The sequence below is a fragment of the Protomyctophum parallelum genome, assembly GCF_964188405.1.
Source record: "Protomyctophum parallelum genome assembly, chromosome: 2".
Lineage (NCBI taxonomy): Eukaryota > Metazoa > Chordata > Actinopteri > Myctophiformes > Myctophidae > Protomyctophum > Protomyctophum parallelum.
The window spans coordinates 21,602,497-21,630,008 of record NC_139699.1 but is presented as its reverse complement, the minus strand read 5'-3'; the positions used below and the strand labels follow the sequence as shown (position 1 = coordinate 21,630,008).

General features: G+C 43.1%; 1 protein-coding gene across 2 annotated transcripts in view; it reads right to left on the bottom strand.

Moving 5' to 3' along the window:
- The window catches only part of cgnl1 (cingulin-like 1), an 83,140-nt gene that overhangs the window by 19,238 nt on the left and 36,390 nt on the right, over positions 1–27,512 (bottom strand). For both annotated transcript variants that reach the window (XM_083759514.1, XM_083759515.1), the window contains exons 9-12: positions 11,723–11,929; positions 10,627–10,731; positions 8,622–8,774; positions 8,078–8,248 (exon numbers count right to left, since the gene is read on the bottom strand). In XM_083759514.1, the coding sequence (XP_083615640.1) occupies positions 8,078–8,248; positions 8,622–8,774; positions 10,627–10,731; positions 11,723–11,929 (636 nt within the window). The remainder of the gene's footprint in view (positions 1–8,077; positions 8,249–8,621; positions 8,775–10,626; positions 10,732–11,722; positions 11,930–27,512) is intronic.

The window sequence follows — 27,512 nt, the reverse complement described above, 5'->3', positions numbered from 1 at the left end:
TAATGTTCCTCTGTATTTTCTGTTGTTACATTTCAGATAACATTCATTCATTGATTCAACATTCATTAACCCATATCTACTTTATATAAAGACCGTAAAATGTCAACAAGTGTCATCCTTTCCTCATGCTCTCTGACCGGTGGTGGGCATAATTATAGCTATAGCTATCGTTGCCGTTGGGCAGAAACCTCCAGTATCTCCATATTCTAACTTTTTTTCCCTTATTTACGCCCTACTTCAGTGTTGATGTGACAAGGCCCATTATTAATTCAGCATTTGAGCCACGGAACACCATTTGATGAGATTTAGTTAGACCCAAAACTAAAGAATATTTTTGTTATTGTTGAATAACATTTTGTCCACATTTCCATGCTGTATTATGTGGCACCGTAGGAAAGACAACAGGCAATCGTTGGATCAAAATAACAATTATCCAATTATCCAGTTTTGGACAATGAAGTTTGCACCCACCATAAACTAAAAAACACCAGGACAACGCTCCACACGTCCCAAACTCTTCTCCCTTCTGGCTCCAAAACTATGGAATGCACTTCCCACTGCAATCAGAAGTGCAGACTCACTCCCAATCTTCCGCCGTAGTCTGAAAAAACCCACCTCTTCAGACTCCATCTTAGCCCGTAGCACTTGCCCTAGCCCCGACGACCTTACAGGCGTATGCAAAGGCTCAATTTATGTAACTTAGATAACATTTTATGTAGACATAGCACTCTATAGTCTATAGTGTATTCATTATATAGATATTCCACTGTTAGGTTCTTAGCTTACGTATGATTCAGGATGACTATTTATTTATATGATGTATTACCATGTTTTTGTTCTTGCGTACTGTAAATCGCTCTGGATTAAATAAAATTATTAAAAAAGGTCAAATAAACCCCACCCTTTATACCTAATTATTCACACAGGGCCTTTTTTCCCTAAATAATTGTACAAAAACATTCCTGACATTCTTAAGGCGAAACCCGATACATTGCAAACAAACGGGAGTGGCTCGGAGATTAGTGGCATTATTTTGTGGTTATCAGTTATAATAATCGTGGGAGCCGCTGGGGCCAAAAGTTCTGCAAAGAATGATCAAAGTGATTCAACACAATTTCCTTTCTCTCCCAGCGTCTATACCGTGAACGAAACTCAATCAAATGCTTTGCATTTGGGGCAATGACAGGATTATTACTCTCTCATAATAATTCTAAACCCGGAGGCTCCATTTTCTCAGCTTTTTCATCATATTAGCACTAGACCAGTGTTTCCCAAAGTGGGGTAAGGGGACCCCCAGGGGTCCTTGATGGAGTTCCAGGGGGTCCCCAGCTAAATAATAGTTTGGAACCAAATGGACCCTCATGGGTCTGTAACTCTGAGAGTGTACAAATGGAACCAAATGGACCCTAACGGATCCATTCGGTTCCATTTGTACACTCTCAGAGTTAAAATATTGATTGCACAATATAAATTGGGGGTCACAGAGATATAAATGCCATTAAATGGGGGGTCCGTAGACTAATATGCATGTCAAACTGGGGGTCATTGAAATTAAATTGGTTGAGAATCACTGCTAGAGCCGTAGAAATCTTCTCTTATGGGGCTCCCTGGCATGTCTCTTCAAATGGGGGTCCGCGGGGCTCATTAGTGTCAACTTGGGGGTCCTGGACATGAAAAGGTTTGGGGACCACTGCTCTAGACCTCTCGGCTGACCTGTGTAGCATCTTTAAACCGCAACGCCACAACATCCATGAAATGACCGGCGCTAAGGATGAGGAGCAGGCTAGTTAGAATCAGGGGTGGGAAGTAACTAATAACATTTACCTAAGTACTGTGCTTAAGTACAATTTTGAGGTATTCATATTTGTACTTTACTTTTACTTATACTCCACAACAGTATATTTCAGAGGCAAATATTGTACTTTCACTCCACTACGGTTAATTGAAAACTTTAGTTACTGGTTACTTTTTTGTAGATTTTGATTAATATTACAAAACATACAGTAACCACTTCAGCCCCAATATACATTTCGGCCATTCTGAAAATAGCCGATGGACAAGCTCACAATGAGTCGCGATGCGACGCACTGTGAGCTTGTGGATCTGTATTTTCAAAAGATTTGTATACATTTACATTTGACAACTTGAAATGGGACATTCTGCTTAAAGAGTACTTTTAATTAAAGTACATGTTGATGCCAATACCTTTGTACTTTCACTCAAGTAAACGTTTAATTCCGAACTTTTACTACTTGTAATGTAACAGGAGTAGTTCTATATTGCATTATTGATACTTTTACTCAAGTACTAAAAAGTACTTTTTCCAACACTGGTTAGTATGTGCTATAAGAGCGGGGGGGGGGGGGGGTCAAACATTCCTAAGCCATGACATCATGCTCTGAACCTCGGGGGACGGTGGAGGGGAGGTTGATGTGGTGGGGGGGGAGGGGGGAGGCTGTCAAACCACATTAATTCAGGACAAAGACTCATCATCCATTGTTCTTGGTGGGAGGCTTTGGCCTAGTCTACTGACAACCACATGGTCCCCCCCCCACATGACCCAGAGAGTGGAGACTAACAAGAACACTTTTGGCAGAGGTTTGGTTTGGGGTTGGGTTCAAATAAGTTCCGGAATGCATTTTTGAAACAGCTATAGTGTAGTGTAGACTCTGTCTCATTTAGACCTGAGGCTTCGATTCTACAAATGTCTTCTAAATCATGACAGATTTCTGCAAACACCTGTTTCTATGTCAGTGGTTCCAAAACTATTTCATGTCAAGGACCCCAAAAAATATATGTAATAGGCCTCCGACCCCAATCTGAAAATACCGTATTCCAGGGACCCCCCCCCCCCCACCCCAGAAGCAAAGATTTGAGTTAAAAATGTTCGCTCTGAAAGAATAATATATTCTAAATTTGCGCCACATTTTCATGACTTTAAAAAAATAGCAGATCTACAAGCTTGTAGCGCGGCACTCAACAGCTAAAGCATAACATAATGCTCAAAACACCAGAATGGGTTAACACAAACAATAAATGCCATTGACAATGAATGGAGGCTAAAAACTATTTTCAGCCGGATAATCATGACACGGAGCTAGAGTTACGACACATTGACTCTCCAAAGGTAACTGTAAACATCAGGCAGCAACCGTAACTTCTTATAATGTCCACTAGTCCCTTCCTAACATGTTAGTCTAGTTTGTATTCGCAGACGAAATATTTTAGTTTTCATTTTAGGTGCTATTTACACGAGGATGGTGTTCATAAAAAACGGCAAAATAAAGTACCGTTTAGCGCTGTCATTTAGACGAGAACGGTGTTCTCAGGAGGTGAAAACGCATCGAAGTGAAACCGCCTTCCAGAGTGGAAATCTTTCAGAACACCGTTTCCTATGGTCTCCATATAAACAGGCAAAACGGTGAATCCGCATAACTTATGACATCATGGCTCACGTTGGCTCACAGCGCATATGTTTATTACATTGATGCAGAGCAATATCATTATGATATAATGGAGTTCCTGAACAAGCCTCCCTCCTCGCCTACAAAGTGAGGGACCGTACCCAAGTTCCCTCAGCCCTATGTTCCCTCAGGCCTATGTTCCCTCAGCGGGGGGGGGGGGGGGGGGGGGGGGCTGTAAGGCATCAATTATACTATAATGCTACCCATACAGTAGTTCACCCTGCAGCAACAGAACACATTACAGATACCAAGTTACAGCAATGACACTACGGTGCCGTGTCATTAGTCAGAAGGTTCATTGTTCCGAAATTACTATCCCTATCTCTAACCCTAACCTAAACCTAACCGCAAGCACGGGAGCAAACCTAAACCTAACCGCAAGCACGGGAGCAGTGCATGTTCGGACTAATGGGACTTCGGATCTATGGGCAGTTTCCGACACTACTGCATGGGGTCTAGTCTATCTACTTTGTTATAGCAAATGCTCCACAACAACAAAGTGAAACAGTGAACAGTGAATCATTCCTTAAACAGTACTTAATTATCTGTTTTGAATCTCAGGTATGTTTCCATTGCATAGTTGTCTCATCAACCTAGAGTACACACCTTAATGAACTGACACCAACTATTTAAGCTACGTTGACAAACACAAAACTAGTTTAGCTTGTAGAACATCCTGTCTCCTCATGTCCCCAAGTAACACTGTCCTCTGAAAGGCCATCTGCAATAACCTAATATTAAGTATACTGCGCACCCATTCACCTTTGCAGCTAAGTGTCCCTTTCTCGGACTGCAACTGTAGCCTACTTACTGTATAAGACTGTATTATTGAAATCCCAAACATGTAATATACTTGGACCATGCATTATGCCACATATAATGCCTGTCTCAGGACGGCCACCTGCCAGTATACAGTGGATAACTTCCCAGTCTTTCTGGGTAAGTTGGGTAACTATATAGCTACTTTAACCCTGAAATCCCAATTTTGGGCATGTCATTATAGGCTAAGAAGAAAGGACAATTGCTGATCTACAAGGTCAAAACATGCCGTAATGTGTTGTGAGCTTGTAGATCAGCTTTTCCCCAAAAATAAGTTTTGATAAATGACTTATTTTAAAATGTGTAGCGCAGTGGAATAGAGTAGACACTAAGACACGTCAAGAGTAAATATCATTGATCACTTGTTTTGCATGTCCGTGGCAAAAATAAAATATTAATGGAAATGTCCATCACATTCACAAGCTGGCAAAGTGATTTCCCCGGGTGCAGATAGCTGCTGTATTATCATGGTTATTGGTGGTGGCGGCAATATTAATAATTTTAGTCTGGATATATCAAATCTTGTGTTGAGGATCACACAAGAATAGCATCACTTTATGGACAAAATAACACCCAAAAGGGTTCATAATTTCAGTCTGCTTGAGGTGTAATGCAGCTTTAAACAAAATAGCAGACAGTGGCACTGGTACATATCTGAACTCATCTTCTCACAGTGCGTGTCAACCACATAGCCGACACTTCTCAGCTTCAATGATGTTTTTCATACCAATCATTGCATAGAAGCATCATGGTTTTGTTATGCGTACACACCCATGGCACTGTGCCAAAATAACTCACAAATCAAACGCACGTACAGTACACGCAGTCAAGTTGTCTACAGTCTACCGATGTTAACCATCTCAAACCCTCACCCTAACATCCCACGGGGAAGCAAGCCTAAACCTAACCTAAGAGTCTGTTTAATTATTTAATAATTTAGTTTTATGAAGGTTTACATTTTATACTGTGAATTAATTGCACTAGCAAAGTGTAACATGCAGTGAGGACGGAACGTTTGTTCTACCCCATTGGTTCTCTGGGGTCCTAATATAAGGAGTGTTCTACCCCATTGGTTCTCTGGGGTCCTAATATAAGGAGTGTTCTACCCCATTGGTTCTCTGGGGTCCTAATATAAGGAGTGTTCTACCCCATTGGTTCTCTGGGGTCCTAATATAAGGAGTGTTCTACCCCATTGGTTCTCTGGGGTCCTAATATAAGGAGTGTTCTACCCCATTGGTTCTCTGGGGTCCTAATATAAGGAGTGCCGTAACAGAGGCTTGTCATGTCAGCTGTCACTCAACTCAATGAAGGCGTGTTTTGGGCTGTAAAACAATCTGCCCATTTTGACCTATTTAGTTTTTCTTGCAAATATTTGATGCTGCTGCTTTAGATTCTACCAGCATATAAACACAGCAGAGGCCCTTGCAGGGACCCCTGGGTGCCACAGGCACACAGTTTCATTCGACTATGATTGGGCCTTTTGCGCCATGACACAGTACGTGCCCTCTTGCCCTTATATGCTCCAAAGGCTAACTGAGCTGACAGTCCTGGTCCACCTAAATGCTCCGGGGTATGCCCTATGCCCTATAGGTATACCAGGGTCAACTCACATAAGTTACCCGAACCTAAAACTCTATGTACGTGACCTGCCTCGTCTAGAGGTGACACCCAGGACTACGTGAGTCATAGCAAGCTCTGCCACGTCCAGGTTATAGAATCTTGCAAAAAGTTGACGGAGATGACCAACTTGCAACCGTACACACGATATGGTTCAAGAGTTATAAGCCAAAACGTAAAGTGGGCTGTTATAGCGCCACCATGAGGCCGACCGATATAATTATAAGTTAATTCATTTGAGTAATTATTATGAACCTATTATTATGGCGAGACGAGACAAGCTGTCAGCCAATTTCATTGGGAAAAAAATGCTGTCTGTATTACATTATACACTATTATACTTATTACACTATTACACTATTATACTTATTACACTATTACATTTATTACACTTGCATTTATCGGATTGAGGGAACATAGGGCTGAGGGAACATAGGGTCTGTTTTGGAATGGGAGAACATAGGGCTGAGGGAACATAGGGCTGAGGGAACATAGGGCTGAGGGAACATAGGGTCTGTTTTGGAATGGGAGAACATAGGGCTGAGGGAACATAGGGCTGAGGGAACATAGGGTCTGTTTTGGAATGGGAGAACATAGGGCTGAGGGAACATAGGGCTGAGGGAACATAGGGCTGAGGGAACATAGGGCTGAGGGAACATAGGCATGACCCCCAAAGGGATGCTCATCAGCGATGTTGAATGTAAAACCATGATGTAAATAAAAAGCCTTGTGATAGACGGCAGCCGCGGCAGCAGCGTTTATTTAATAAATATATATCATCCCGTGGCGCCGCGCGCCCAGAGCAGTGTTGCGCTGCTTGCGTCTTCTTCTTGTACGTGGGTGACCTGTCTATTTGGCAGCCCGTTATCGCCACCTAGCGACAGTATAGCATAATAGCACATTATATCATAACGTGTGCGTTCTCGTGTAAAGGGTAAGAAAAAATGAGAACGCAACGGGACTTTGACGTGTTATATGGAGATGGTCGCCGTCTAAAAGAGGCCTAAGTCACCACATCTTAGTTTTCATTTAGTTTCCGTCAGTGAAAAAAGGTAGTCGACAAACATTTTTCGTCTTAGTTTTAGTCAACACTGGTTTTCCACCCGACAGACAATATAAACGGCAGTGATGTCCTCTCTCTCTTTCTCTCTCTCTGTCTCTCTACCTCGTCTTGTAGAGCTCTCTCTCTCTACCTCGTCTTGTAGAGCTCTCTCTCTCTCTACCTGGTCTTGTAGAGCTCTCTCTCTCTCTACCTGGTCTTGTAGAGCTCTCTCTCTCTACCTCGTCTTGTAGAGCTCTCTCTCTCTCTACCTGGTCTTGTAGAGCTCTCTCTCTCTCTCTACCTGGTCTTGTAGAGCTCTCTCTCTCTACCTCGTCTTGTAGAGCTCTCTCTCTCTCTACCTGGTCTTGTAGAGCTCTCTCTCTCTCTCTACCTGGTCTTGTAGAGCTCTCTCTCTCTACCTCGTCTTGTAGAGCTCTCTCTCTCTCTCTACCTCGTCTTGTAGAGCTCTCTCTCTCTCTACCTCGTCTTGTAGAGCTCTCTCTCTCTCTACCTCGTCTTGTAGAGCTCTCTCTCTCTCTACCTCGTCTTGTAGAGCTCTCTCTCTCTCTCTACCTGGTCTTGTAGAGCTCTCTCTCTCTCTACCTCGTCTTGTAGAGCTCTCTCTCTCTCTCTACCTCGTCTTGTAGAGCTCTCTCTCTCTCTACCTCGTCTTGTAGAGCTCTCTCTCTCTCTACCTCGTCTTGTAGAGCTCTCTCTCTCTCTACCTCGTCTTGTAGAGCTCTCTCTCTCTCTACCTAGTCTTGTAGAGCTCTCTCTCTCTCTACCTGGTCTTGTAGAGCTCTCTCTCGTCTTGTAGAGCTCTCTCTCTCTCTCTCTCTCTCTCTCTCTCGTCTTGTAGAGTGCTCTCTCTCTCTCTCTCTCTCTCTCTCTACCTGGTCTTGTAGAGCGCTCTCTCTCTCTCGTCTTGTAGAGCTCTCCCTCTCTCGTCTTGTAGAGCTCTCTCTCTCTCTCTACCTGGTCTTGTAGAGCTCTCTCTCTCTCTCTCTCTCTACCTGGTCTTGTAGAGCTCTCTCTCTCTCTCTCTACCTGGTCTTGTAGAGCTCTCTCTCTCTACCTGGTCTTGTAGAGCTCTCTCTCTCTACCTGGTCTTGTAGAGCTCTCTCTCTCTCTCTACCTGGTCTTGTAGAGCGTTGGCGGCCAGACGCAGCTTGTCCATCTCCGCTCCTCTGTCCTTCAGCTGCTTGTGCAGGTCGGCCAGCTCCCGGCGGTTCTTCTCCTTGTAGATGTCGATCTGCTCCTGCAGCTCCTGAGTGGACGACTGGGAGGCCTCCACGATGTCGTTCATCTGCACACACAATCAACATGGATCATAAACCAAGTCTAAAACAGTATAATTCAAATTTATAATGTGTACATTTTATGACCAGCTCAGTGGCCTTGTGGTTAGAGTGTCCGCCCTGAAACTGGGAGGTCGGGAACAACATATTTTCAGATGGGGGTCGGTGGCCAATTACATATATTTTTGGGTGTCCTTGACATGAAAATGTTTGAGAACCACTGACATAGAAACATGGGTTTTTCTAACATACAGTAGTACACAATGGTCTCCAGTTATGTTCACTCCCAACATACAGTAGAACACAATGGTCTCCAGTTATGTTCACTCCCAACATACAGTAGAACACAATGGTCTCCAGTGTGCTGTATGTTCTGCTCACCTCCCTCTGCAGTTTGTCCACCGTGCGGTCCAGGAGCTTCCTTTCATCCTCGATCTCGTTCTTGGTGTTTTTGAATTGCTCCTTCTGAACTCGCTCCTCCTTCAGCCTCTCCTCCAGCTCCTTGTGTTCGCCGTTCATCTTGGTCAGGTTCCTCTGTGTGTGTGTGTGCATGCGTGTGTGCGTGCGTGCGTGCGTGCGTGTGTGTGTGTGTGTGTGTGTGTGTGTGTGCGCATGTGCGTGTGTGTGTGTGTGTGGGAAGAAGAAGGTCACCGCCATGAAAAGACAGTCAGGGTGAACCAATCAAAAAATTCACAGAGCTTTTCATTTGAAAACTTCTTAAGGTTCTTTGAGGTTGCTTTCTCTTTCAGCGGCGACCGGGCCAGCTAGTATTAAGCCAAAACATTTCAATCACTACCACAATATAAAACCCACTGATGGATATCTCCGGGTCCTGAATGGCTGATAGGGCATGCCTCACGACAACATACAGTACTATTTACTTATTTTTGGTTGACAGAAAAATGCATGCATGTACATACTATACAAACACGTACCCGCTTGTGCTGAATGTAAGACTGTTTTTTTCCCCAATGGAAATATCCTAAAAAAACGAGGTCGTATTATAATCAGGACTATAATCATAGACTATTTGACATTCAATGTTATTTTTCCACAAATGAGTCTTGAAAAATGGGGGGGGGGGTCGTCTTATAATCAGTCTCGTCTTATATTCGGCACAATACGGTATTTGGTACGTACAGTATCTATCACAACCAGTGGTGTCATGCTTGGAGAACGCAGTACCACAGCCGTGGTACCAAATAAATTGTGACGTGCACGCGCAGGTACGGAACGGTGCACGCGCATAACTGTTTACGTGTTAACGCACGTTCTTCTCATACACGGTATAAGCAACACAGTAACACTTTTACAGCAGTATGGCTCTAGTCTAGTAGGCTGCCTGCTGTGGTGTTCTGCACGCAACTAGAATGGCTCCTCCTCCTCCGTCCATCAAAGAAGAGATTCCTCCAAAGCAAACTTTTTAGTTTCGCTATACTGCAGCGCAGGAAAGAAGTTTGTCTGATTATTTTAAGTCTTTTGTGTTTGTGTGGCTTAGGCCATTGATTATTCCCAAACTTTTAATACTGAAGTACTACCTAAATATACATTTAGGTAAATATCTGGCTCTCCAAGTACCACCATAATAACTGATGTTAAAATACTGGAGCGTAGACCCGCCCTTTTTGTTCCATTCCTATAAGCCAATGCTGCTGCTCTGACAAAACTCTGTCTAATCACAAATCAGCACAACTGATGATATTTCTAATGTGATTAATCCCTTCTCAAATCTTCTATTAACGGCTAGGTGTGCCGTCATGCTCATTTCAGCACGGCCGGAGAGCCTGTTTCAACCAATTGCTTGGTCAGAAGAACTACCCAATAATATTTAAAAAACAATCATTACACTTTTTCTCCTTTTTGAAGAGACTCCTCTGTGTACCACTAGAGGGAGGCTCAACCAGTGGTACTAGTACCTCGGGTTTAGCCTATTAGCTGTTCTGTGCGCACATGTAGGTGCGCGAGTGCACGTGCGTGCGCGAGTGCGTGCGCATGACGTGCCGTGGTACTAAAAGAAAAATCACCATTACACCACTGATCACAATGATTGAACACATTAGACATTACATAAAAAACATGAGCTTTTTTCTATTTTTGAGGGAGCATTTTGAACCTTGGGCAGATCTTATTTTCTTTCTTTCCAATAATAGTAACAAATCTACAATCTCACAATAAGTCGTCGCATCGCGGCACATTGTGAGCTTATAGATCAGTTACTTATTTTGCTATTTTGTCATACGACAAAGTATATCCATCTATAAATGCAAGTCTCTGTGCGTACTGTACGTGCGTATGTCTGTAATCCACGTTAACTCGGAAATCGTTCGGCCCGCCGACTTCAAATTTGACCGCTCTAGTATAAATAAACAAGGGCCGTCCATCTCACCTGGACATCCTCTAACCGGGTGGTCAATGCGCGGTTGGCGCGCGACATCTCTTCTTCCTGTTCTTTGATTTCCGCCAACGACTCTTCCAGCTGCCTCTTATCCCTCTGCCAGTGCACATCAAACGATACAAAGTTTCATTACATGAATAGGGTTAGGGGGGGCAAAAACACAGTCTAACAACATTTATCAGGACACTTAAAAGGTGATATTGTGATAAGTATAGTGTTAAATTGCTCTAGATTCTGATTATTGTTCGATGCAATTGTATCGTGTTTGCCAAAGAGCTGGTTACTGAACAACCACTCTCACTCAAAAAACCCCACTCAAAACATATAGCAGATCTAAACGTTAAAAGGACATTAAAAAAGTCAATATATTTAGGACGGTTGGATGGCAGCCGCCTTCTAATGAGAGCGCAAAATCTCTCTTGGAAGAGCCACCCATCGACTAATCTAATATACAGCAACCTTCCCCGTGTTTCTTCACTAGTCCGATCCAGAAGAACACAGTTTGCCGGCCACTGCTACAGAGCTGACAATGAGGTTATATCTTCCCTTCTTCTCTGGAATCCTGCCTCAAAGCAGACCAGAGGTAGAAAACTGTTGTCCCCTGATGTCATCGCTAGGGACAAATGCTTCAGTAAGCAGCAGGAACTGGGGATGGCAATGAAGGACCGGAAAGTCTGGCGTGGCATTGTGAAATCCATGATCTCGACCGCGGTCGAAAAAAAGATGATGATGAGGACGTTAATTTAGGCCTCACTCTTCTGTGTGTCATGGCCGCCTCAATGCATTTCCAATGAGAGTTACATGTTTTCATGACACAACCTTGTTGCAAACTTGCATGGCAAACTTGCATGGCCCATGCAACAAGGTTGTGTCTTCCAACCATGTGAGTCCCATTGGAAATGCATAGAGGCGGCCATAACACACAGAAGACACAGGACACAAGTGTGTCTTGCGTGTGTCTTATTAGGTGTGAGTGAGGCCTTACAAAAAAGGGGGAAAAAAAGAAAAACATACAACATGGACATGGAGGTTTTCTGCCCCCCCCCCCCCCCCCCGACTGCACGACGATAATTGAATAAAGTCTCACCTCCAGTCGGCCAACCTTGTCCCCCAGTCGGCTCTCCTGCAGCTTGGCCTCGTCCACGATGCGGTTGAGCTTGACCACCTCGTTGTCCAGCTCCTGCGTCCGCCTGCGCAGCCGCTCGGCCTCCTGGGCCAGGCGTCCTGTGTGACCCTCGGCCGCACCCCTGGCCGCCTCCACCTCCGCCTTCTCTCGGACCACCGCTTCGCTGCTCTGTGTGACAGACAGACACAGACCAGTATTATAATTATTTTTGTGGCTTTAGCATATGGAGGGACAGACAGTAGGCTGACAGGGAATAGGGGAGAGAGATGGGGGAGTGACATGCAGTAAAGGCCGTCGGGATCTGGACACTGCCAGACTCAGACTACCGGCCAAGGTGCCTGGACCGCTGAGCCACGGCCCAGGCCAGACGAGACGATTTTAGTTTTATATTCATATTCAATAGATTTCAATTAGCTTTAGTCACATTTTAGTCACCTGGAATGTTTTAGTGTTAGTCCAAGTTTTAGTCGACTAATTATACAGTTGACTAAAATGCATTTTGGCGGGCCTTGATGCTGTCGTAATGGCTGATTTTAAACTAGCTGAAACTAGCCGATCTACAAGCTCACGGCGCATCGCACTGCGACGCGTTGTGAGCTTGTAGATCGGCTATTTGCAGCATGCAACCAAGTATAAAATGACTTGTACTGGATCTCTTGCCCACTAGTCCCTTCCTAACATTTTAGTCTAGTTTTTATTTGTTGACGAAATTGTCAATATTACATTTAGTCTTAGTTTTAGTCATCATAGCTTAGTTTTCATTTCGTTTCCATTCAGTTTTCGTCAGTGGAAAAAGGTAGTTAATGAACATTTTTCGTCTAGGTCGACGAAATCAACACTGCAAGCCAGAAAGAGGGGAGCCCGTGACAGGTGTCACCCCGAGACTAGAAAGTGGAACAATGTGGCGCAATGGGAGAAAAATAAATAAATAATCAGAGGCTTGTTATGACACGAAGACATTTTTTGTCACGCTCATCACTTTCTGGAGACCTCCATTGTTGGCCCCGTGGGAGAGAGAAAGAACACGGCGACCTCCTCCCGTTATTCTCTGACACATCATCATAACAAACCAGGAGAAAAATACAGGACAATACATACTCAAGCCTCCATTTAGCTTTTCTTTCTTTATTTACTGTATGAGTGAATGGCTTCTCCTGAACTAGGCTGGGAGCACACAAAGGCCGAAGTCACCAGCCATAGACGGAAGAGGTAGAGATGATTGGTCCCCTAAACCCCAATTTATCCCTCCTGGACTGATCTGGACTTGCAGTCAACCCGAACCGGTGGATAGATAATTTTCTAGGTGACTGCTTGTCAGTCAGTCGCCCCCAACGGGCAACGACGCCAAGACATTCCCTCAATAGCCCCAATGGTGGTGCCTTCATTTAGCCCAAGGTCGATTATAAAAATGTTATCGTGGCACTTTGTGCCGCGCTGTGAGCTTATACTGTACATCTGCTATTTTAGAAGAAAGAAGAAGAGAGAATAAGTCTTAATGGGCTAAATAGTTCCAAGTTCACCTCTGGCCGTTGGGAAGTGTTTTTTAGGACAGTGCTGTGCATTTTCAGCTGGAGAAAACAAAAACTCTTTGGTGGACATCATCACACACACACACCGGAGCCTTATACTGTAAGTCTGGATTTGTGTGCTGAAGAAGGGACCGTGTGTGGGCGTGCGTGCGTGCGTACGTGCATGCGTACGTGTGTGCGTGCGTGCGTGGCACTGTATTGCACTCCTCTCCATGGCCCAGATTTATGAATAGGGGAGTTTTCTTTGGCTAAGCATGTCACTGTGTGGAGTTCAGTTGTGCAACTTAGGGGTGAAAAAGAGAAGGATTATTCAAGGCAGACAGGAAGGAGGAGGAGGAGGGGAAAAAGAAGAAAGAAAGAAAGAAATGCAAGGAAGATGATGCAACTTGACAATAACCACAGTATAGAATACTAATCAGTGGCGATGACATGCATCCTGCAGACAAGACACGTCTCAAATAATACAAATAGAATCCTCACCAGTCGGGGGCCCCCGCTGTGAAATCCTGCATATGGGTAACATAACCCAGCAACCCTAGGTAAATTACGCCACTGCCAATGCCTGTCCACTCCATTCCTGAGATATGTTGATTATGTCATTTCAATGGTTAATCTCTTCAGAGCAGCCAACTGATCTTTCCCACCAAGTTTCATGAAAATATGCCCATCAATTCTTCATTTTTACATTGATCGTGACCTTGAACTTTGACCTATTCGACTTAATTGGGAGCCTATTGGTAATTTCTACCGTGTTTAATGAAAATCTGTACATACATTTTCAAGTAATTAAATTTGTTCACAGACACAAACAGACACATGCAGCCTGGAAGTTAAAAATGTTCGCTCTGAAAGAATATATAAATTCTAAATTTGCCTCAAAAGTTTCACGACTTTTCAAAAATAGCAGACCTACAAGCTATGAGCTTGTAGATCTGCTATTTTTCAATAGCTAAAGTAGATAACAGGGGAACACTGATCAAAAATATAAATTCCACATTATCTCTAAATGTGTAGACTTCTTGCAAATGAAGTAATGCAAGATGTCTAACAATAATTTAACTCTTGAGAGCGTAAAATGAAACCAAATGGACCCTCAAGAGTTAAAGATCTATAAGGGTCCATTTGGTTACCAACTCTCCATCATTTATCTGGGGACCACCTGGAAATCCCCTCCTCAAGGACCACTGGTTTATTGTTAACGGTTTCCATTTGCAGATGCAATATATAATATACCGTCTCTCTCAAAGACCAAAACTGTTACCTGTTCAGGATAAAAATTAAAATATAGCAAACGTATAGCGGATCAGTCAGGCAGAAGAGGTTTCTGTCCGACAGCAACGATTCATTCATGTTAACCACTCCGCTACCAGGGGTTTTCCCCCCAGCCAAAAATATAGTTAGGACTGAGACCAGATTCTACAAAATGTCTTCTAAATCACGTTTTTCTGAAAAAACAAAGATTATGGTCTCTATCTTGCCTTTGCATTTTTCTTTTTACTATTTTAAAACGTTTTAAAATAGTTCAACTAGCCAATCGACATACTAGCCAATCGTCATGTAGACTTATAGATCAGCTATTTGTACTATTTTAAAATGTTCTAAAATAGTTTAAAAAAATGGCGAATAAGTTTAGGGATGATAAGGGGTAAGGGGAGGCGCAAGATATAGGGCTGGGACTATTGGCCGAGTATATGGGAATGTGCTCTTCACTTCATTGCATATGCCTGATTTGCCCATTTACAATCGTGTGCCCCTTGCCGAAAATAGTACCTCTCTACAAGGTCGCACGTGGTGAGGTGATACGACGCATGATGAACTTGTAGACCAGGCTATTTTCAGCAGCACTGCGGCCGGCCACGTCATCCACAGACCCAGAATAACTCCAGGCCTTAGCGTTAAGAATGTGTCACTGGACATGGTAGTCAATGAACGTAGTAATTCATTGACAATGCAGTGGCTCAACTCCAAAGTCCATCATTCCCCATGGCTGCTAAAAACCCACTCTACCTCCTACTCAGACGGTGCGATATGTGCTGGTCAACTAGCAGGGCTGTTACAACAACCAGCCTGCAGGGTGTTTCAGCTAGCAGGGCTGTTACAACAACCAGCCTGCAGGGTGTTTCAACTAGCAGGGCTGTTACAACAACCAGCCTGCAGGGTGTTTCAGCTAGCAGGGCTGTTACAACAACCAGCCTGCAGGGTGTTTCAACTAGCAGGGCTGTTACAACAACCAGCCTGCAGGGTGTTTCAACTAGCAGGGCTGTTACAACAACCAGCCTGCAGGGTGTTTCAGCTAGCAGGGCTGTTACAACAACCAGCCTGCAGGGTGTTTCAGCTAGCAGGGCTGTTACAACAACCAGCCTGCAGGGTGTTTCAGCTAGCAGGGCTGTTACAACAACCAGCCTGCAGGGTGTTTCAACTAGCAGGGCTGTTACAACAACCAGCCTGCAGGGTGTTTCAGCTAGCACGGGTGTTTCAGCTAGCACGGGTGTTTCAGCTAACATGGGTGTTTCAGCTAGCCTGGGTATTTTTAAGCAATATTACACGAGAGGGTGTGGTTTAGCAAGCATCACTGAAGTGGCAATAATCATGTTAAACCACACCCTCGAGTGTAATATTGCAATTATACAACAGTTACACTTAAAATTTAAACTAAAAATAATCGCTGAAAAAACATATTACGACCACAAATGTCTCAAGAGACTAACTAGCCTAGCCACCGAGTTTTCTGCGCTCTGGGGGAAACAGAGCAGTTGAATTATTTGCTTTGATTAGGTGTGCAGTGGTGCTCGTTTGAACCATGGCTAGAAGGCTATTTCAACCATTCAGATTGCTTCCTCAAAACTGTTGTATAATTTAACTTTAACCCATTAAGACCTGAGCTGAGACCAGATTCTAATGAAATGTCTTCCAAATCCTGACAGTTTTCTGATAAACCCTATGTTTCTGTGTCAGCCATGCCATGATGCGATGCCAGCTCAGCACTAAGAGGCCAGTTAGACCAGTTTCTCCTCTGCCACCACAATGCCACCCTCATCATGCCTCAACTGGCCCGGGTCACAGCGGAGAGAGAGAGAGAGAGAGAGAGAGAGAGAGAGAGAGAGAGAGAGAGAGAGAGACACAGACAGACAGAGAGAGAGAGAGCGCTCCATGGAGACTGGCTGTGTTGTGTTTCACTGCTGATGGATTTGGTAAATGGATGCAATTAGAAGAGTGAACATTAAAGTAGAACAAACAAGAGTTTACTGTAGTAGTTTGCTTCTTCTTCTTCTTCTTCTTCTTCTTGAGAGGTGCTAGCCCCTCCTATATTCAGCTATTAGTGTAGATTTTCGTCTTACACAAATTACATTCCCATCGACAATTAAAGGAGAAATTTACGTCATAGTGTCTGAGCAAATAGGCATAGTGTCTATTTTACGTCATGATGTGTATAAAAGCGCCCCTCAATTCACACGGGTGTGATTTTTGATAGAGCTGTTGTCCCTACACTCAATTTTGACAATATTTGACAATGAAAGGAGAAATTAGTGGCAACACAAACATTAAATGCCGTTGATAATGAAGGGAACATTTACGTCACATGTAGACGAGCAAATCGGCTAACGAATCACATCAATTCAGTTGTTCATGAGATGATGTATAATGATAAGAGCGCCCCTCACAGGTGTGATTTTTGAGGGGCGCTAGCCCCTCCTATATACAGCTTGAATGTTTGTCTTTCAACGATGCTTGTTTAAGAAAACGCCGTAGACAATAAAGAGAAATGTAAAAGTTTAAACTAAAACAAACATTAGCACCTGTTGCTTAAACAAACATTATGTTGTAATTGATGTTGTATTATGATACGAGCGCTCCTCACTTCACACAGGTATTTTTGAAAAATCGTGAAAATGTGGCGCAAATCTTTGAATATATATTCTTTCAGAGCGAACGTTTTTAACTCATATCTTTGTTTCTGGGGGGCCCCCAGAACAACATATTTTTCAGATGGGGGTCGGCAGCCAAATACATATATTTGTGGGGGTCCTTGATGTGAAAATGTTTGAGAACAACTGAGATAGAAACATGGGTCTTTCAGAAACTGTCAGGATTTAGAGGACATTTGGTAGAATCGACTCAGGTCTTATACCTGGGGGTCCACCGGGGGTCTGACCTTGAGGGCTGTTCTTGTTTAAGAAGAAGTGCTGGTGGGCATACTTGGTCCTGTTATGGTTGGTTATAGACCGATTCCGTAGCGGGTCTCATGGTCGCAGCCTACGTATTTCCTGTAGGCGGACTCGACGTAGCTGCGGGGGTAAAACCCTCACCAGGCGCATCTCTTCCACTACAGTGAACGGCAGAGTGACTGATGTTAGTTTGCCTCAAACTTTACTCTTTTACCTGCTTTATTACTAACACTAACATTACAAAGATGCCCAGAACATCGAGATGAACCTGTGTAGTTTATGGCTGCTCCAACAGTAGTGGCAACATAAAAAATAAATAAAAACTGAATGTCTAATATCCACCACATTGGCGGGGACCAGAGCCATTGAGTAATGGTTGAGACGAAGCAGTGAAAGATACATAACGCCAGTCTTACCCAATACCAAATATTTCTGTTTTATAAACACAAGGCTGCTGTACTTTATACCTCATACTTTAAATGCTTAGTATGAGGTATAAAATACAGCAGCCTTGTGTTCGTAAAACAGAAAGATTGGGTATTGGGTAAGACTGAAATTATGTATCTTTCAGGACCTTTCACTGCTTTGTCTCAACCATTACTCAATGGCTCTGGTCTCAGCCACCACGGTGGATATTTTGACATTCCGTATTTATTTATTTTGTATGTTGCCACTACTGTTGGAGCAGCCATAAACTACACAGGTTCATCTCGATGTTCTGGGCATCTTTGTAATGTTAGTGTTAGTAAAAAAGCAGGTAAAAGAGTAAAGTTTGAGGCAAACTAACATCAGTCACTCTGCGTTCACTGTAGTGGAAGAGATGCGCCTGGTGAGGGTTTTACCCCCACAGCTACGTCGAGTCCGCCTACAGGAAATACGTAGGCTGCGACCATGAGACCTGCTACGGAATCGGTCTATAGAGTCAGCAGAGGTCATGGAATGGGGAGGGGGGTATGGGGAAAGGCATTCATAACAAATGGACCCGGAGTGTTTTCAAGTGAAGCCCCCCCACTCACTCCCCTGCCTGTCCCACTTCCCACACTCATTGTAACGATCCATTTATAGATACAGTACAAGGGGTTTCAGCCCTCCTATAGGGCGGCGCCATTTCTCTTTATTTGGTGTGAGTCTTGCACATAACCTCCTCGACATCCCCAAGACCCAGAAAAGTTTGATATATTATTATTATTATTATGGATCTCCATCTTCCATCGTTAGCGACTCGGTGCTCTACAGCCGGGCACCGGTTCAGTGAATAAAAAGGGGAAGGAACTGACAAAATGACTTCATGTCAGTTTATTAACAGAATATCATGTGGAGGTAAAAATACCACAGTTAGTATTATGTATGCCTTGCTGTTGACTCTGTGCTCCATCATTGTGAGTTATGTGACTTCAAGCGGATTCTTGTGCACTCAAACTGTTTGACCAGCAGTTGTGCATTAATGGTGGTGGACAACAGTACAGTACAGTACATTAACTATAGTGTTGTGAAGCACTGTGGTGGACAACAGTACAGTTAACATGAATTATTATTATTTTTACATAATAGGTAGTTAAACAACTAGCCTAGTAAAAAGCACTAGAAGTGAAAGCCCAAGTCTCTCTCTCTCTCTCTCTCTCTCTCTCTCTCTCTCTCTCTCTCTCTCTCTCTCTCTCTCTCTCTCTCTCTCTCTCTCTCTCTCTCTCTCTCTCTCTCTCTCTCTCTCTCTCTCTCTCTCTCTCTCTCTCTCTCTCTCTCTCTCTCTCTCTCTCTCTCTCTCTCTCTCTCTCTCTCTCTCTCTCTCTCTCTCTCTCTCTCTCTCTCTCTCTCTTCCCCCCCCCCCCCCCCCCCTTCTAGGTCATTCAGACAACACAGCGTTGCCAGATCAGCTGACAGACATAAACACTGAGGTTCACCAGTCCCTTGAGCAAACAACCTGCAACAATCAGGGGACTGGTAAACTGCAGCATTATATTGTTGCTGTCGCTGGGCAAAAACCTCTCATCTCCATATTCTAACTTTTTGATTTGATTTGATTTAGAAAAGCAATTATTAAAAACATTATAATCAGTGATTCAAGGATTTCACAGGAAAGTCCAAAGACTTAGTATTTCCACTGAGGTCCTCTCACACGGAACAGAACAATACTTTAAAAATACTCTTGATCATTCTACAGGGTCACACAAAAGCATACAAAGTTCCAGATCTAGACGCTCGAAAACATGGTGCGAAGCGACGCATTCTGAGCTTGTAGATCTGCTACTTTTCTTATTTTTTTAATAACACCATAAACGTCCAAATGAATTGAACATTAGCTGTTGATAATGATAAGCATGTCCAGCCACACCTTCCCCATCCTGCTGTTTACAAGTGATTGGGACCAATAAAGAAATGTCAACTGCCTCTCTGTCACGCTGAACGCAATCTAATATAATTTTACAATCAATATTATGTATTGTTATCGTCCTTCAATCTAGGGAAGTCAAAGCTTTTCTCACTGAGCCTTTGAGGACACGGCTATATCTAACTAGTGGCGACATGATTTGTGCATTGCTTTGCCATTTACTGTCGATATCATAAACAACAGCTACGATAAACGCGCACGAAAGGTTACTGCACAAACATGATGCCCGTATGTACACATCAATTATTGACCCTAGTAAAACAATTTGTATGAAGTGACTGCAACAAAGGGTGAGAAAATAGCCTTGGCTGGATTCGAAGTGGAAATCAGGACGAGCTGAAAAGGCAGGATATCCCCTCGCAGCTGCAAAAACATTCTGACTGGGACTCCACGTGCACACACCGTGGCACTGTGGATTTAGTTGAAAAATGTTCGTCGACTACCATTGACGAAAACTAAACGGAAACTACCATGAAAACTAAGCTGTGATGACTAAAACTAATTTTGTTTATTGTTGACGAAATTGTCAATGAAGAGATCCAGTATAAGCCATTTTGCATGCAAGTTGCATGCTGAAAATAGCTGATCGACTATTTTCATCAAGCGTAAAATCGGTCATTACGACAGCATCAAGATAAAAGACATTTTAGGCGACTAAATCATTTGTAGATTTAGTCGACTAAAATCTTATATCTAGTCGACTAAAAATCGACCTTTCCAGGTGACTAAAATGTGACTAAAACTAAATGAAAACTACTCAAGAGACTATATGACTCAACAAAAAAATTGAAAATCAACACTGCATGTGAACAAATGATTAGCCAATAATAAATGACACAATCTATTCAAACCAAAAGGCTTTGGCACTTTGCTGAGAAATGTAAATAAGCATTACCCTTGTAACTGTGTTGTAAACGTTTTGTCCTCACATGACGTGCGGCAAAATGTAAATAGGCTATACTTAGTGCGCTGCTTCAGGTCAATGGCATTGTGATTTAGTGGGGCTGTCTTTTTGAGCGCCAACAATGTTGCTTTTTTGTGACACTATAGTGTAGGTTGAAGTTTCTGAAAGCTTTAACCCATTTTGGACTGAGGCCGATTAAAATCTTAACAGTTTTCTGAAAAACCTATGATTCTATATTGTTGGTGCTCAACCTTCTTCATGTCAAGGACCCCAGAATTATCTGTATTTGGCTGCGCGGACTATCTCTAAAAATATGTTGTTCCAGCCTTCTTTTATTTGAGTAAAGCTTTTTGTTCACTATAGTCTGTGGCTTCACATTACATGAAAGAAAACGCGGTCTGAAAGACAGAACTTCCTAAAGTCAGCTAAAAAACCCCATCAAGGTCATTCCTGTAGCGTAGTAACTTATCAGTGTTCAACATTCATATCAGCTCTCTCTCTCTCTCTCTAACACACAAAACAGTTGTCCTACAACGATTTTTCTATTGGGGGAAACTTTTGGAAGTTAATGTGGTTAATCCATTTTGGGCAGGATCCCCTTTATTATGTTATACTTTAGCTATTTTAAAATAGCAGATCTACAAGCTCATAGCGCGGCACCGAGTGCCGTGCTACGAGACGAAAATGTGGCGCAAATCTTTGAATATACTGTATATTCTTTCAGGTTTTTAACTCAAATCTTTGCTCCTGGGGGGGGTCCCTGGAACAACATATTTTCAGATGGGGGTCGGCGGCCAATTATATATACTTTTGGGGGTCCTTGACATGAAAATGTTTGAGAAAAACTGACAGAAACAGAAAACTGTCAGGATTTAGGACATTTGTAGAATCGTCTTCAGGTCTAAATGGGTTAAAAGGAATGGAAGCACCACAACCATTCCATCCCCCCCCCCCCCCCCCCCCCCCGTCAATGCATAATATGAATAATATGACTCGACTTGTTCTGCCAGCATGACTGCATGTTACAATACAATAGAATGCATAATAAAACCGCGCGCACACACACACACACACACACACACACACACACACACACACACACACACACACACACACACACACACACACACACACACACACAGCGCCAAAATAGAAGACCTGTGTGACAGTCTGACAGGAAAGGCTCACAGTAGAAACTAGAAAAAGTGCCCTTCTGGCACAGGTCTCCACCAGGATTTCTTCCTCAGCCTAGTGGGAATATGCGTGCACAGTTTCATCGCAATCGGACGCTGCGCTGAGGAGTTGTGGCGATTTGTACAAAGCGGCTACTCCTGAAAACTGTAGAGCCAATCGTGGCCAATCAGGATGGAATATGAGAAATCAAACAAACCTGCCTTGATCACATGACTATGGAGATCATGTGTACCGATTTGCGTGAAATTTGGATAAAATCTGAAGGAGTAATAATAGAAAATATGTTTTACATATGTCGGCCTCCTGGTGGCGCTATAAAGAGCAGATGTGAAAAATTCCAGGCAAAGGTTTTTCCTTGCCTCTAGGGAGTTGGCATACAAAGTTATCCACAGATCCGTGCAGTTAGAGGTAAAAACACTTTTCGGCCAGTTATAGCGCCACCTTGAGGCTGAGTTGAAATTGTTGATGTGGCATTTTGTCCTCGGCCTAGTGGGAATGTGGGTGCACAATTTCACGGAAATCACGCGATGTGTTCATGATTTGCAGCATTTTGTTTGAAACTGAGCACTCCTGTGAACTTTGGAAGCCAATCTTAACCAATCAGGATGGAGTGTGAGGAATCTGAAAGACCCGTTTCGTTGAATGGCTCTAGAGAGACTGTGTACCAATTTGCGTGATGTTTGGACAAAATCTGTAGGTGTACTGTGCAAAAACTTGTTTTGCACAAAGCGGCTCCTGGTGGCGCTATAACAGGCCGTTCTGGAAAGTTTGGGGCAGAGGTTCATCGTTGGCATCCAGGGAGTGTGTGTGCAAAATTTGGCATCGACCGGGTTAACGGTGGCCGAGATTAGCTGCTCACGGACACACGGACGGACGGACGGACACACGGACACACACATGGACGGACGGAGTGCAAAACATACTCTCCCCACATGCCTTCGGCCTGGTGGAGACAATTAAACTGTGACACTTGAGAAGCATTGGCATTTCTTTCTCGTCGACACAGGCCAGTAATTAAACCAAGTCTTCTTGTCCTTAAGAAAATTTGAAAATCAACACTCTTTTTAAAATCCCAATATTCTATGCCAAGCTGGTGTTTAGGTTTATTAACACATTGTATGCTAGAGTTTTCTATTTGCTCAGGCTTGCTGGTGCTAAGCGATTAACATTGGACTTTTGAACTTTTTAGGGGCCCACAGCGAGGGGCCTCTTATAGCGAGAATCACATCGCATAAATAAAAAGTAGGCCAAACATGTCCACTTCAATTTTTAAAAAAAATTATGATTCTACCATCTTCCATTCTGGAGATATTGACCTTTTTCTAAAACCTGCTTTTGAAGGCACGCTGCTCGCTTGAAAAAACAGCAGAGATATGGAAGGTTGAAGTTGACAGACATTGACAGACAGATATAAAAATGAACACAAATAATATCATATACATACTACACACTGAATGAAAGCCCTGAATGTCTACTTTTAGGAGGAAAACAAATACACATGGTCCCATGTATAGTTTGTCAGTAATTGGCTATTGAATGCAGCTTGCGCCCACCAGAGAGGATTTCAGAAAATGCATGGACCAGAAGAACTATTATTCACAAAATAAGGCCTATAGCGAAATGTACATACTATATACCGTATGAAACAGAAGACTCTCTGCTTTCATAAGAAAAATACTTCTACTGTAATAATAATGAAAATCACACCCCTGTGAAGTGAGCAGTGCAATGTTGCGCAACATTGCACTGCTCACTTCACAGGGGTGTGATTTTCATTATTATTACAGTAGAAGTATTTTTCTTATGAAAGCAGAGAGTCTTCTGTTTCATACGGTATATAGTATGTACATTTCGCTATAGGCCTTATTTTGTGAATAATAGTTCTTCTGGTCCATGCATTTTCTGAAATCCTCTCTGGTGGGCGCAAGCTGCATTCAATAGCCAATTACTGACAAACTATATTTGTATATATTTGTATATTTGTTTTCCTCCTAAAAGTAGACATTCAGGGCTTTCATTCAGTGTGTAGTATGTATATGATAATCATTTATTTATGTTTATATCTGCCTGTCAATCTCTGTGACTTTAAACCTTTATAACTCGCTATGATAACTTCATGAGGAAATGCTCACTTCACAGGGGTGTGATTTTTATTATTATTACAGTATTAGTTTTTTTCTTATGAAAGCAGAGGGTCTTCTGTTTCATACGGTATATAATATGTACATGTCGCTATAGGCCTTATTTTGTGAATAATAGTTGGACCTGAACAACTGCATTCAATATCCTACTGACAAACTGTACATGGGATCAATATTATGTATTTGTTTTCCTCCTAAAAGTAGACAATTAGGGCTTTCATTCAGTGTGTAGTATGTATATGACAATAATTTATTTATGTTTATTTTTATATCTGCCTTCAGAACGATAGTATAACGGTGAGATGCGTTACTGGATCGGTGAGTTTAGTGGTTGAGGTTGACATGTCTGGACATGTTTGAGGAAAGAAGCACAGGAGAGAGAGATGATCAAATAACTGGCTGCTTTGTTGGACAACGCTATCTTCACTTTGTTTGGGCAAAGAAGCAGAGATCAGCGATGGAAAAGAGTTTTATCCACGGCAGATAAGTAATGACGTATTATCGAGGGACCGCCATGATCAACTAACTGCCTGGGACCGAGGCTACGTTGTCACCAGCCAATGCAGCCATCGCTATCCGTTGTGTGATTGTAGCCTTTTTATTCATTATAATTGCAGTGATAAGACCTATATCACAGCCGGGCGTCTCTCTCGATACCGTGGATATAGCCTACATCCACAATCACACAACGGATAGCGATGATGGCTGCATTGGCTGACGAAGACGTAGGCAGTAAGTTGATCATGGCGGTCCTTCGATAATACGTCATTACTTATCTGCCGTGGATATAAAGCTCTTTTCCATCGCTGATCGTGCTTCTTGCCCAAACAAACAAAGTGAAGACGCGATGGCGATCCACACAACGGATAGCGATGGCTGGTGAAGACTGAAGACGTAGCCAGGCAGTTAGTTGATCATGGCGTGTGCCGTGTGCGTGTTGAAAACGTTATGAAATGGCGATCGTTGAAGATTATTCTTGGTTTATATACTGGCAGAGGGCAAATCGACACGACTGCGTTATATCTTTTTCCGAGAATGAGAGAGCGGTGCAAGGCGATTACAAGGCGCAGTGTGGCCTGGGGCCAGGGAACTCAAACTGCAATGCGATCCGGGCAGAAGAGACTCAGACTCCCCCCACAAAGATTCCTCGGGAGAAACCATGTAGAAACAGGAGGGGAGGGGGAATCGAGTGTATTCACAGACACTAGACTACTACTAGACTACTAGAGTATGGGTAACTCCATTTTAGATGCCCTGACATCTGCGTTGGTCTATGCCGTTGCCGTGCAGACCCATACGTGTAATGGAGGCATTGGAGGAGGGAGCGTCTTCGCCACAGACAGACCTCTTTTCAGGAGGGAGGGGCTTTTTACTCCCGGATCACATATTGGAGCTTCCTGGAGACGATCGCTGTTATTTTCCTCGGTGTCCTGGAGCATAGGACGTTGATGTACAGTAAGCAATAAAAAAACGTATAAAACGTATACATACGCTTCGCGCGTACGGCGTTCGATATTAATAAAGCGTATGGATACGTTTCCAGCATTTTTTGTGTTAAAGTAATATAAAAAAATCTGCAATGAAATGCCAATCTTCATACTTTCTCTTCAATCAAATAAGAACGCATGCTCTGGATAATTATACAAATAAATGTCCCACAGTCAACATAATTGACTCCAAGGAGATACAAGAAATGATTTGAGTAATGTTCCATTTATCCCATTAAGACTTGGAACACCTATAGAGGGAATGTGCATGCATAAAGTGACTTGCAAATAGAGTGGCAAAGTTAGTTTAAAAGGTTAACTCTTTTTTATTTATTCTTTTAGACCCAAGGTTCATGTTTTAGGTTGTTATTAGAGAAAGTAAAAGGTGAGTGTTAAACCTTTTTCATTTGCTGCTTTCTTTCGTTTTAGCAATTTTAGCCAAGGGTTTTTTCAAGGATCTCGGGATCTATTGAATGTGAAGGTATTCACATTCAATAGATCCCGAGATCCTTGGTAGCCAGATGTGATTTCCTGAGGTCTAGTATGACTATAGTAGCCTAAATAATAATAAAGAAATCGCCGTAATATTTGGTCAAACAATACACCTGTTCGAATGCCCCCGAAAATAGCTAAAATCGATCAAATGAAAGATAGCAGAAAATGAAAACAGTTTAACACTCATCGTAACTCATCTTACTTTCTCTAATAATAACCTAAACCTTGAACCTTGGTTGAAAAAAAAAAGCTGTCCTTTAATGTTGTTAATGCAATCAGATGGGACTCACAACAATCTTGTGAGCTTGTAGATCTTGTAGATCTTAGCTTGTAGATCTGCTATTTTCAGCAAGTGTAAAATCAGTCATTATGACGGCATCAAGGCCTTAAATCTCCCCCCGTCTCTTCCCAGTGGCCTGCTAAATCAGCACCTTGCAGCCATGTTGCCAACAGTTTGCTATCATCAAACAGACAGGCTCGTGTGCGGGAGGGAAGGAGAGTCTTTTCGTTCAGAAGTGGCGGCCTGAGGGGAAGGCCTCTCTCTCTCTGTCTCTCTCTCTCTCTGCAAACCGCATACATTTGGCGTTCACACAGAACTATACGTCTGCTCGCCAGGGAAAAATTGAGCGGCAAAGATTACTCAAGGGTTAGAAAAAGAAAATCACACCCGTGTGAAGTGAGTGGTGCAACTGCGTGTGGGGGTCTTGTGAGTTTAAAACTCACAGGAATGCACCCAGGGTGCCAGCCCGGTTCCGGTGAGCCGCCCCGCGTCCAAAACGGTTGAGAAATGACAGAGTTACCGTGGGGGTCCCTCTACTGTACTGTACTGTCACTGTACTGTAATGGCACACCCGGAATCATCATATAAATATGGTTAATATGGGCGTGTGTGTTTTAGGTTGCGCACAGGTGGTGAAAAACAACCATGCTGTTTTCGTGCTCAGACCCAGCCACCCAGCCAGCCACACACATAACTCCGTAAGGGAGTGGTTGCAAAAATATGGGTGTAAAATGGTTACAGGTCCTGTACATGAGGTGGAAACCTGCATGGGGAAAATTAAGTTAAAAAAAAAGAATTTGGGGGAATGAGGTTACATACTGTAGGTGATAGCACTGACTGCACACAGTACAACCCCCAGTGTTGATGTATCAAGTTGTAACACTGAGAGTGTGAAAATGGGTTATATTTGCACACTCTTAGGGCTGTATTTTGCGTGTCTTAAGTACCAGGTCTTATTCCCTAACTTGAGTAAACTAAAGACCTGGAGGCGTGATCAATGCCATTTGGCTATTCTGAGTGGCCAAAGAGCATTGATCACACCTCCAGGTCTTTAGTTTACTCAAGTTAGGGAATAAGACCTGATACTTAAGACACGCAAAATACAGCCCTTAGTGTTAAAGGAGCACATTTCTCCCTTATAGAGCATCGCAGTCCCACCCCTGACTGTC